This window comes from Larimichthys crocea, chromosome XXII (assembly GCF_000972845.2).
Source record: "Larimichthys crocea isolate SSNF chromosome XXII, L_crocea_2.0, whole genome shotgun sequence".
Classification (NCBI taxonomy): domain Eukaryota; kingdom Metazoa; phylum Chordata; class Actinopteri; family Sciaenidae; genus Larimichthys; species Larimichthys crocea.
In genome coordinates, this window is record NC_040032.1 from 18,257,436 (window position 1) to 18,270,579 (window position 13,144).

The 13,144-nt window shown below is 41.1% G+C and overlaps 1 protein-coding gene across 1 annotated transcript in view; it reads left to right on the forward strand.

Annotated features, from left to right (window-relative positions):
- Positions 1-615: 615 nt before the first annotated feature.
- The window catches only part of LOC104935086 (uncharacterized), a 42,662-nt gene continuing 30,133 nt past the window's right edge, over positions 616-13,144 (forward strand). Inside the window, exons 1-4 of the mRNA XM_027273755.1 lie at positions 616-763; positions 6,848-6,990; positions 7,502-7,577; positions 7,973-8,075. Coding sequence (XP_027129556.1) covers positions 616-763; positions 6,848-6,990; positions 7,502-7,577; positions 7,973-8,075 — 470 coding nt within the window. The remainder of the gene's footprint in view (positions 764-6,847; positions 6,991-7,501; positions 7,578-7,972; positions 8,076-13,144) is intronic.

Genomic DNA, 13,144 nt, shown 5'->3' on the forward strand with positions numbered 1-13,144 from the left:
CTGGTTTAAACGCCTAATTTTAACACCCACCACTGAGTACAGTCTCCATCTCTCTGCTCCTCCATTCATCAGGACTGACAGCAGTAACACATTCATTAATGATAATAATGCACCAGAGGACATGGCAGTGAACTTTACGTGAGACTGGAGAGGAAATGCTGGTGATGCTGCACGAAGAACGCACATTTTGCACTGAAGTGCTCCAGAGGATGGACGCGCGGCCGTTGATAGTGGCGTTAATAATGGAAAGGCCTCCACTGTAAGGCGGCGGGTTGCATGTGATTAGCCTATAGCAAAGTGGCCTATTCCCTGAACAACATGCACAGACAGTGAGGGATGATCGCCTTCTATTAAAAGGCTGGACTGCTTGAACTGACGTCCAGATGCACTGCTTACAGCATGAATCACATTTCAATCTGGGGTGTGTGTGTGTGTGGTGGGTGTGTGTGTGTGTTGTGTGTGGGGGTGTGTGTGTGTGTGTGGTGTGTGTGGGTGTGCGCGCGGGCGCGTGTGTGTGCGTAGAGGGGTTATATATGAGTTTTATACAAGCTATCCTTTGTGAAGAACGATGCTGGTAGCTGTGATGCATGCAGACTACTATACATATAAGCAGTGATGGTATGCTTTAACCTACAGTCAAGGTGTTTCTCTCTTGGGTCCGCTGACTCAGGCGTCGTGGCCTGGCAGACTGCTTTGCTGATGGCAGACCCGGTCATGCTGTGTCGCGGCGGCGATCCGGTCCGTCAAAGACTGTCCCGACATGGTACTGAGAAGAGGGGGTTGGTGGTGGTTGGTGGAGTGGTGTCGTGGAAGAGGAGGCAGGCGGAGTGATGATGGTCGAGTCCGGGTGGGGGGAACGGGGAGGACGATCAAAATGTCTTTACGGCCGGAAGGAGGGTAGTGCCCTCTGCTAGAATCGCCCGTCTGAACAGGGAGAGAGGGATGTGGTGAGGGGGGAGAAGGAGTACAGCGCGTCCCCCGGCGAGGATCCGGGGGGAGAATTCAGGGCGGCGCCAAATAAAACATAAGACGGTCACATCCTGTAGAAGCGCTTAATATTCATTCGATGACCAGCTGCAGAGAGATATGAACCGGTGTGACAATAAAACACAACCAATCAATGTGTGATCAGCAGAATGTGTGAGTATCACCATAGAGACAATGTAGCTAAAATGTATCCCTGAAATAGCTGCTGATGAGATGCCGTACGAGGGCTGAATCCGACAATGCGATTATCGCCAGACTATTGTGTATTAGGAGATCACCTCGCAGGCTGCGCATCCCCTACGACTGACAACTCAGTTTTTCCAAGGGCGATATAAAAGCATTGTCCTTACCTCCACGTCTTAGTGTATGTGTCGCGCGGGGCTCAAGGGGGCTCATCGAGTTTTCAACCGCGGTTTTCATTTTGTTTAGAGCAGAAGGATCCTGCAGCAGGTCATGACAGACAGCTGCCAGTCGCTCTGAATATAACAGACAGGTGGATGCACATGTTTTATTTAGACTATACACAACCTGAGACCGACTCCAACTCAAAGGAGGGATAAAGAATATGTAGTGTGTTGTCGGTTTATCTAACATGAAAGTTTCATTAACTGTAGCCGCGAAGAAAATAGCTCAGCAAATGACAAAATATGTAAAATCACTCGTTTGCTGATGTGTAAACTCAAAAAAAATGATCATCACATCTCTGGGAATTGTGGTCAAAAGAACAACTTGGCCATGGCAAATTAAGTGAAATTGCAGGAATATGTTTTTATAAAGTCAAATCTTTCTCTGGGAAGGGGCCTCTAGACTCCCTCTGTAATTGGTTCTCTCCCATGTGTGACGGACTATTTCAGCCCATGAAATGCACAGAGGCAGGAAAGACAAAAGACAGACAGACAGATGGGGAGGGGGGGGGGGGGGGGGGGCAGCAAGAGGAAATGTGTATGAATCATTCTGCGAGAAACAACAAGGCAGGTAGCCAAACAGCCTGAGAGTTAGTCATGCAGCTACACACTCAGTCATGTCCACAGCAGAGGTGACACTGGGAATTCTGGTCTCCCTCACAAGATGTACCCACCGGCCGCCTCATCATAGTACATCTAAATTAGGGCTGTATCACTAAAAAGGCCAGTAAAGCAGAAAAAACAGCCAGAGCATTTCGAAAAGGTCCAGAAACAAGTTTGAATGAATGCACGATGAAAACAGCCTCTTCTGTGGCTCTTGAATCAAAATGTTGTGTAAGTACTTCTGCTTTGACTTCCTTATCTGCATTATGACCACCACTCAGAGCTCATTATTTAGGTTTTCAGTGGTATTACTACTGTAGCCATCTGTGAGTGTTTTACATTTTGGCTGGTGCAGATCGAGGTTCATTTCTAAAGAAAACCAAGCCAATAGATGATTGTTTACATGGCAAAGAAAATAATCAGTTAAAGGGCACTGAGCCACAGTATTGTAAGAACAATAAGAGCAACCCTGCAGTTGTCATCCAACTTCACCACCCACCATGAGTCTCTCAGAAACTAGAAAATGTCACTTAACTCAAGGGTGACAGATGTTTCTATAAAAGTAGAACAAGAGCGTTTACATGACAAATTTCTATCCATCAATTTGATACCACTCAAGGGCAACAAAGCCTCTCTTGAACAGATCAGTTCATTTTGGTTGAGTTGAGGCAGTATTTGTTCTGATCCAGCTCTGATTCTGATCTTAAGTTAAATAAAAGAAGCAGAAACTGTATACCTGGCTCAGTTCGCCCCTCCCTTGGAAGCCTGAACTGAAATATTTAGCTGAATGAATATTTTGTACTTAAGCTATTTGGATGCAGCTGTTCTAACAGCTAGCTTTCACAATAAAAACACTTTCTGTTTCTTCTTTCGAGGGCCCCTCTCCTCCATCCAGGACATGATATAACATACGACTCCCTGGCATTTATGGAGTGCAGAAGCTGCACTTTTAAAGTTAGACAAAGACGCAGGGTGGAAGTGTGTTTGTGATCAGGAGGTCAATGGATTGACTCTTTCAACTGGCTCAGACGGGGACCTTGGTGGGGAAGTGAATAAAGAATGAAAAGTAAAGGGAATGAATTCCACTGCTCTGTCAGAGCTTCTGCTGAGTCCGCTGTATAAGACTGCGGGTCGATCTCAGGTCTGAGAGCTCAGATGTGAGTAACTCACTCAGACCACCTGGATTTGTCTTTTCTTACTGGTTAAACAGGGCCATAAAAAGTGACAGATACTTGGTCTGTATTTTGAAGTAATGGAGGGCTGTGCGTAAAAGTTCTCAACAACAACAACACCAGCAAATGGAACCGACTCAATGTGGGAACAGAACAGGGTTAAAAGAACAAACAGAGGTTGGCCATCAGTGGGCTTTTTCTGTTTCTGCAGATTGGCAGTGATTTGGGCACTTTGATAAATACAGATGACATTTCAGTTTCCTTTAAAATATACTTAACTTGTTATTGATCCATTTTACCAGACACAGTGGAAAAGAAAATATGAATTGCTGTGCCATTTCTTCAAATGCAATAATCAAATACAAAGCTGGTCATTGAAGCTGCTCACAGTGGGCAAATCCAGGGCTCACCGGCATGTATTTCCTTCTTGGGCCATGACCTTGACAGACTGGTTGCTGACATAAATGGCCATTTTTGTGTATTTACTACCTCATAGAGAATGATCAGCATGACAGACAATATTCAGGCAATATTCCCTGTCATGGCTGAGATACAGAGAGACAGAAAGCAGGTTCATTACAACCAGAATAATAATCAAGGCCAAACATGACCTCCTGGCCCTGAAAGCAGCTTTTATATTTTATTCTAACTAGCAGTGTCTTGAATTTAACTTTTCTTGTCATCTTATTATTGATAGAAATGTTTGCACACCTAAATCTTATTCCTAAATGTGTTATTGATGAGCATTATTTCCTACATAGACTGCAGTTTATCAATAATCCCTGCTGGCATTCATACAGTCGATACGTCATGACATCCTTCTGGCTATCAACACTGTCACGCGTCAATGATTAAATCCTAGCTGATGTATTATTACCCAGAGCAATCCACAGAGGTGGATCCAGCATGAAAGTCATTGAGTGAAGAGTCTCTATTATTTAGCTGTAATTGTATTCAAGTAGAAACACAACTGCTTTACTATTTATTACTGAGCCAAATGTAAAATAATGCCTTTCAACAAGCTACGCTAGCAGCTGTGCTTACAGTGACAATGCTAACCTGCTGATTGACCTGTCAGATAGCTAACCGTGTCCAGTAAAGACCTCCAAAGGAATATTCACACAGTAGAAACTATATGAATACATGAATTATTAGTTATTGGTTATGAATAACTAAAACAAGCATCAATTTCCCCTTAATGAACCAAATGAACAAATTCTAAGTACTTAGAGGGGTAAATAATCCAGGACAAGTCATGAGTCGTGTTTATTCACCTATTCACAGTCACCAAGCATAAATAGAGGCTCAGTCTGCAATGAATGTGTGAGCATGCTAACATTTGCAGATTAGCACAGTACAGCTGAAGCTGATGGGAATGTCATCAGGATATTTTAAAGGGGTATAAAGTACTGGACAAAGTCAAATTTGGACCTGATGATGGTGTTCAATTAAAACTGAATTCTAACGGGAACATGAAAATAGTGAGCCCACATTGCCATCCACAGAGCCTGCAGAGTGCTGCATGTCCCCCTTACTGCTGTGTTTGTGTGCGTACACTTTTGACAGGAAACATTAATTAGCTGAAATCAATATGGTCCCATTAATTATTGAGCAAGAAGGAAATTCACAGACAAACCATTAAAAATGTGTAAAGCATAACTGAACTCTACCATTACCATGTACAGTTTTGATATTGAAGCCCTCATATTTAAGAAAAGAAATCATTAGACTAAATATATAAATAAATAGTGGTGATTCAAGAGTCAGATTCATAGCAGTTAGGTGTCTTTTCTGATGTTAGCATTACTGTATATGCATATTTATACAGAATGTGTCTGTTTGAGAATCATCTGATGGATGTATACATTGTTCCACTTTAGGATATTGGAAGTTTACAGACATATTTCCAACGGACCACATGTCATGATGTTAAATGCAGCAGAATGACAGTGTACTGAACAATTCAAGGGCAGAAAGAGTCAGCCGGTTAGAGACTATAATCAATGTTGTTACGGTTATGTTGTTCAAAGTTATGCGGGTGTTATGAGTGCCTTTGACGTGCATTAAAGCTGGAACTCTACTCTTTGGTATCCAGCACTTCAGTGAGTGCAGAAAACATCACAGAGACTTCAAATAGACCCGGATAACCTCTGATACTGTGGAAGAAGCAGACCAGAGATTTGCTCCAGAAACTGAACTGCTTGAAGTTTTTCTAACAGTAACAGAAACTCTCTTTCCATCTGTGAAATACAAGTTCACTCCCTCTCACTCCACCATTGGTTTCATTTGCTGCATCAGGGAATTTTTACTTTAGCTCTTTACTTGCCTTTGGGTGTTGCTTGTGCTGTTCTTTACTGTGTTGCTCTGCTTGTTTTGACATGAGAGATTTGGATATGATTGACTTGTTGTTCATCTCTTTGTTTCAGTTTTCTTTCACGAAATGGGATACGTGGTTTGCATCTGCAGTTGGCTGGGTTTTCAATAGCCTGCACAATCCCAGTTGTTGCAGTACTACAGAGAACACTGAGTCCATTAATCTACTTGTTTAAGTTAAACTTGCTGATAAAGATTACATGGAGATACAGACAGATTACATGGAGCAGCTGTACAGTAAATGCACACTACAGTTCATAAGGCTTTACTGGAAAATGCCTGAAAGTTTAGAGAACAAATGTAAAGCTTGGTTCTTTGACTGTGAGTCAGTAAATCTTTGAGATTAAACAGACGCCAAACATACTTCAAATTTTGATTTTAAACCAGAGAAATCCTTGAAGAATTTAGGTCATTGTTCCAGTGTGTGCCTGTCTGTCCAAGTTGTATGTGTAGTGTTCCCTGCTGAATTAATTACATTTAAATTACATTTTATCGGTGCTTAATCATTTCTTGTCATATTATTGCAAAAATAAAACTGAAAACTTTTCGAAAACGTTTTTCTGCTTTTCATTAGTTTGACCTTTGAATCCGACACACAGTAGAACACAGAACTTTTTTTCTGTTTGAAATGGGTTTAATATTTGCTTTGAACATACAGTTTACACTCTCGATGTGAGTCTCAGAGGGCAAATGATTGAGTCCAATCAGTTTTAGCCCATCACAGCTAACAAAGATGCTCTGGAAGAAAACTCGGATTCATTATTCATCATCTATTCATTTGATAGTAATTTTAAAATGAAGATGAGCTGAATGTGGTGGAATGCAAGTGATCTCGTAAAAAAACAAAATCTCCTGAAATTATATTTTATTGGCATTTTGTAGCAGTATAATGTTGTACTGAGTAGGTGCGTAGCACTGAATTACAGGCACAACATGGATTTTGTGATACAGTAGCTGTGGTCCTGATTCATCCGTCTATAATTAATGAATCATTTGTTCATTGATTTGTGCGGTGATACTGAGTGAGACAAAATGAACGCACGTCAATACTTGATGTTGTTTACTGATTCTATTGACTTATAATAACTCAACCTTTAAGCTCTCTGATGTTATAAATTATGATTTATTATATGACATGTAGCTGCTGCTTTTATTTACAGTGACTTACAGTAAGTGAAAATGTAGTTTAAGTTTAAGGACGATGACCTCTAACCTCTTTTCCACACACTTATATCAGTTTTGTTCTACCAATTATTTGTTTAGTACTTTACACTCATGTCCACATTGTTATTTTCTTGTGTCCTCCAGACCTGATCCACTGCACCAATGAGCTGAACGTCAGCATTCCCCACCTGGCAGACACACTGCTGGAGCGCACAGCCAGTAACAGCTGGATAGTGGTGTTTAAAGCGCTCATCACCACACACCACCTTATGATGTACGGCAACGAGGTGAGCTGAACAAGCCCACCAAGGGCAACGATGATTGTTTTTTCTGAAGTTTTCACAATGATAAGTAAGTAGTTTGTCACCTCGACATAACATATTTGTTTTAATAGACTCAAAAACAGCAGCTTGAAGTAGCTTCTTAAATTTGAGGATACGCTGGCCTTTTCTTATGTCATTGTGGACATCTTCAGTACTGGAGACCTATGATGGATCATTTTACTGACCAAGAGATTCATCTATTAATCAGGAAAACAATTTACACATGCATCTGCTATTTTACCAGCTCTCCTTCTGTTACCTGTGTTAAGTCCTGACATTTAACACAGGCAGCTACAGTTTTGGAGGAAGTCAAAGTTTTCATTTCATGACTTCAAGTCAACAAAGTCAAAGCTGCAACTCTTGTCCACTGCTGCTGCTGTGTCAACATACTATCTGGGTGGACGTGACTTAATATTGTCAGGGAGCAGCATCAGATAAGTGACTAACTCTTCTCTCTTGTCCTTTTTTCCATCAGAGATTAATGCAGTACCTTGCCTCCAGAAACACGCTCTTCAACCTCAACAACTTTTTAGATAAGGCTGCACTACAAGGTGATTTAAAGCCATTTAGCTGTTTGTAAACTCAGCAGTGCCGTCTTATGTCGGACTCTGCTCGGCTCTGTAACACTATCAGTAAGTCCGTTTTCAGAGGCAATTTCAAAGCAAAGCTACAGACAAATGTGCCATTGTTTTAGACAAGAAGTTGCCAAATGTTACTGAAAATGGAAACATACTCTGTGACTGAATGAAATGTGAATGAAATATAGCTAAGTAAAAATAAGTTAATGAATAAATCTCAAGGTGAGACGGTGCAACCCGTTTAACAGGGAGATCCTTGTGGAGAAGTTAGTCCATTCCATATGAAGAGGTTATGGTGTCTTAACCTGGTTTGAAAAGAAGCCAAGTTGATCAGTCTCTAAATGCAGCGCACCATCTCTGTCCCTCAGGGTATAACATGTCAACTTTCATCAGACGTTACAGCCGCTACCTGAATGAAAAAGCCATGTCTTACAGACTAGCAGCAGTGGACTTCACCAAGATGAAGAGAGGGTAACAAACTCAACACACACTACACATTCATCTGTCCACTGAACAGCTGAAATTGAATTTCTGCCTGGTGTTGGGCATTTTTACCCAAATATGGGTGTGAATATTATTTTCCACTTCTCAGCAGATTGCAGCTGCACTAAAAGTACTTTTAGTATCTATTTTCCCCATAAAGGGAGCCTTTGTAACCTGTTAGATTAGCTAACATTAGCACCAAGAGCAAATAATATGTAATAACTAGAACATTTCTAAAGAAATTTTGAGTGTGCCTGACTCTGGCCCCGTCGCCCCCATACGTTATAACTGACACTGCTCAGTAAATTCAGTATTAATACAACAAGCTGTGTCATCATTGCCTTTTTACTGGGCTGTGTGTGCGTGCATGTGTGCTTGTTCGGTGTGTGTGTGTGTGTGGTGTGTGTGTGTTGTGTGTGGGGGTGTGTGGCTTGTTCTGTCTGTGTGTGTGTGTGTGCGTCTGCTCTTGTGGCTTGTGTGGGTGTCTGTCTCTCTATCTATGTGTGTTGTGTGTCTGCGAGAGACAAGGATAAAATGGCCGACATTAAAAATGTAGTCTGATAGTCTGATACATACAGAGACCAATAAAGTTAGTCAAAGGCATCAACCAGGGTGAGCGGCAGGTCAGAGTAATTAGCACAGGTGCTGCATGCACTGTCTTCCCACTGAGATGCACAGTATATGTCTGAATGATCCCCTCGAAGGTGGCCAAAAAAAACCTATAAGGTATGCATCAAACCAAAATCTGAAATGAACAGAAGAATCCTCCCTCCTCGTGGACTACAGTCAGGTCCATAAATATTGGACATCGACACAATTCTAATCTTTTTGGCTCTATACACCACCACAATAGATTTGAAATAAAACGAACAAGATGTGCTTTAACTGCAGACTTTCAGCTTTCATTTGAGGGTATTTACATCACAATCAAGTGAACAGTGTAGGAATTACAACAGTTTGTATATGAGCCTCCCACTTTTAAGGGACCAAAATAATGGGACAAAATCATAAACAAACTTTCACTTTTTAATACTTGGTTGCAAATCCTTTGCAGTCAATTATAGCCTGAAGTCTGAAAGCATAGACACACCAGACGCTGGGTTTCATCCCCTGGTGATGCTCTACTGCAACTGTCTTCAGTTCCTGCTTGTTCTTGTGGCATTTTCCCTCAGTTTTGTCTTTATCAAGTGAAATGCATGCTCAATCAGATTCAGGTCAGGTGATTGACTGGCCATTGCATAACATTCCACTTCTTTGCCTTAAAAAACCTTTGGTTGCTTTTGCAGTAGCTTTGGGTCATTGTCCATCTGCACTGTGAAGTGCCGTTCCATGACTTCTGAAGCATTTGGCTAACAAGATAATATTAGATAATATTGCCCGAAACACTTCAGAATTCATCCTGCTGTTTGTCAGCAGTCACATCATCAATCAATACAAGAGAACCAGTTCCATTGGCAGCCATACATGCCCACGCAATGACACTACCACCACCATGCTTCACTGATGAGGTGGTAGCTTTGGATAGAGCAGCCTTTCCTTCTCCATACTCTTTTCTCATCACTCTGGTACAAGTTGATCTTTGTCTCATCTGTCCATAGGATGTTGTTCCAGAACTGGTGAAGGCTTTTTTAGATATTGTTTGGCAAAACCCTTATCTGGCCTTCCTGTTTTTGAGGCTCACCAATGGTTTACATCTTGTGGAGAACCCTCTGTATTCACTCTGGTGAAGTCTTCTCTTGATTGTTGGCTTTGACACACATGCACCTACCTTCTGGAGAGTGTTCTTGATCTGGCCAACAGTTGTGAAGGGTTGTTTCCCGTGGTCTTCCCGGTGTTTTGGTGTTGCTGAGCTCACCGGTGCATTTTCTCTTTTTAAGAATGTTCCAAACAGTTGATTTGGCTATTTTTGGCTATTTGGCTATTTTTCAGCCTAATGATGTATTGCTTCACTGATAGTGACAGCTCTTTAGATCTCATATTGAGAGTTGACAGCAACAGATTCCAAATGCAAGTAGCACACTCGAAATGAACTCTAGACTTTTTATCTGCTTCTTGTAAATGGGATAATGAGAGAATAACACACACCTGGCCATGAAACAGCTGAGCAGCCTATTGTCCCATTACTTTTGGTCCCTTAAAAAGGGGGAGGCTCATATACAAACTGTTGTAATTCCTACACCGTTCACCTGATTTGGATGTAAATACCCTCAAATGAAAGCTGAAAGTCTGCAGTTAAAGCACATCTTGTTCGTTTTATTTCAAATCCATTGTGGTGGTCTACAGAGCCAAAAAGATTAGAATTGTGTCGATGTCCCAATATTTATGGACCTAACTGTATATCCTTGTCTAGTTTTCAGGCGAAAATTGTATAAACTTTAACCTCTGTAGTTAGAGAAAGCCTTCTGCTCCTTCTGGAAAAATCTCTTCTCAAAATAACATGGGAGTGTATGAGGCTGTGAAAGGGAGTAGTCAGTCAATTGTGTACAGAGCCAAAACTATAAATGTGATAGCTTCAACTACCCGTTTTGTGTGTGTGCGACAAAAACTCTGGGAGACGATGCGAACCGAAAAAAACACGGAAGAAACGGATGCGCTTACGCGCTAGCAATTATCATTCGCATGTTACCGCTGATGCGCTAGCAATTAATGTTAGCATGTTAACATTAGCATTTTGCATTAACATGTTAGCATTAATATGTATTTAATTCTTAGTGGCTAATGCTAATTAACATTAGCATGTTAGCATTAGCATGTTAACATTAGTGTGTTAGCGTTGATGCGCTGACGCGCTAGCAGTTAACATTAGCATATTAACATTAGCATTGTTAGCACTGATGCGCTGACGCGCTAGCAATTGCCATTAGCAAGTTAACATTAGCATGTTGGCATTAGCATGTTAATGCTGATGCGCTAGCAATTAACATTAGAATGTTAGCATTAGCATGTTAACATTCTAATGTTAGCATTAGCATGTTATCGTTGATGCGCTAGCAATTACCATTAGCATGTTACCATTAGCATTGTGAACATTAGCATGTATTCAATTCTTAGTGGCTAATGCTAATTAGCATTACCATGTTAACATTAGCATGTTAGCAATTAACATGTATTTAATTCCTAGTGGCTAATGTTAATTAGTTCAAAGTTCAAATTAAGTGCCAAAACTGCTAAAATGGCCGCCGCTTGCTTCTGCCTGCTGGCTTCTGCCTGCTTGCCCCTCCCCCCTCTCCTCCTTCAGGCAGACTTGAGGTTGCCAAGCAACCAGGACCAACTAATCAGCAGAGCACTTACTGCACCTGTTAGAATGTCAGTTGGAAATCCTGACAGAGACAGAAAGAAAATGCTGAGACCGCCCCTCGAACGGAAGGATCTCTGGCCAAAACCGTATTTCCAATCATTGAACCGGCTTAACCTGAAGCAGGCTGTGCCCTTCCTGAACGTCTACATAGGCATTTTGTGTCGATAAATGAAAAAATGTGCTTGGGAGCAACTCAGAGAAGCTTTCCTCAAGAAAATTTCCCACCTTGTTAACATGGCAGTCTATGAGCCTGCCGATGGGTGTTGCTGCCGAATCTTTGCGTCTCCCGCCAAACCGATATATCTGACAGCTTTAGCAGGCGAATGTGAGCGAGACGACAAATTTTCCTACGTTTCTATGTATAAATCGTGTCGTGTAGTGGTGCATTTGAGGCCACGATAGTCGAATACGTTTTATTTTTTCACTGATCGTTGTCTCTCCTGTCCACTCTAGCGATGACATCACTCACTCTAGCTCTCGAAAGTTCTCGCAATACATACCTATTCCTTTTTTTGGCATCGTTTTTGGCGACTTTTGGCAAAACCGTTTGCCGAAATTCTTAGAAAAGTCATACACACCGATCCCGGCCGAGCTGCATGTTTTGATACCTTTTTTGTCTATGTGCGACAAAAACTCTGGGAGGAGAAGCGAACCGAAAAAAGGGCATAAGAATAAGTTGAAGAAGAAGAACTAGAAAATTTCTAAATAAATTTTGAGTGTGCGTGACTCTGGCCCGTGACTCTCCCCCATACATAATTGACACTGTTGAGTAGTTTACAGAATACTAGAAAATTTCGAAAGAAATTTTGACAGTGCCTGATTCTGGCCCCATCGCCCCCATACATTATTACTGACACTGCTCAGCAAATTCAGTACTAGAAAATTCCTGCAGAAATTTTGAGAGTGACGAGTGGGCTGTTGCCGGGGGTCTGTATTCAAAAAGCACACCTCAAATAGTAATTTTTAACATGTTTAGTTAAACATAGGAGCAGCAATTACCATTAGCATGTTAGCATTAGCATTTTAGCTCTGATGCGCTAGCAATTAGCATGTTAACATTAGCATGTTAACATTTATTTAATTCTTAGTGGCTAATGCTAGTTAACATTAGCACGTTACCATTAGCATGTTAACATTAGCATGTTAACACTGATGCGCTGACGCGCTAGCAATTAGCATTTTAACATTGGCATGTTAACGCTGATGCGCTAGCAATTAACATTAACATGTTAACATTAACATGTTAACATTTGCATGTATTTAATTCTTAGTAGGTAATGCTAATTAAAATTAGCATGTTAGCGCTGATGCGCTGACGCGCTAGCAATTACCATTACCATGTTAACATTAGCATGTTAACATTAGCATGTTAGCTCTGATGCATTGACACACTAGCAATTAACATTAGCATGTTAACATTAGCATGTTAACATTAGCATGTTAGGCTGATGCGCTAGCAAATAACATAAGCATGTTCTCATTAGCCAGTTAGCATGTTACCATTAACATGTTAGCACTGATGCGCTGACACGCTAGCTATTTGCATTAGCATGTTAGCATTAACATGTTAACGCTGATATGCTAGCAATTACCATTAGCATATTAACATTAGCAATTAGCATTAGAATGTTAGCATAAGCATGTTAGCGCTGATGTACTAGCAATTAACATTAGCATGTTAGCATTACCAATTAACATTAGCATGTCGTCATTAGCATGTTAGCGCTGATGCGCTGGCAATTAACATTAGCATGTTAGC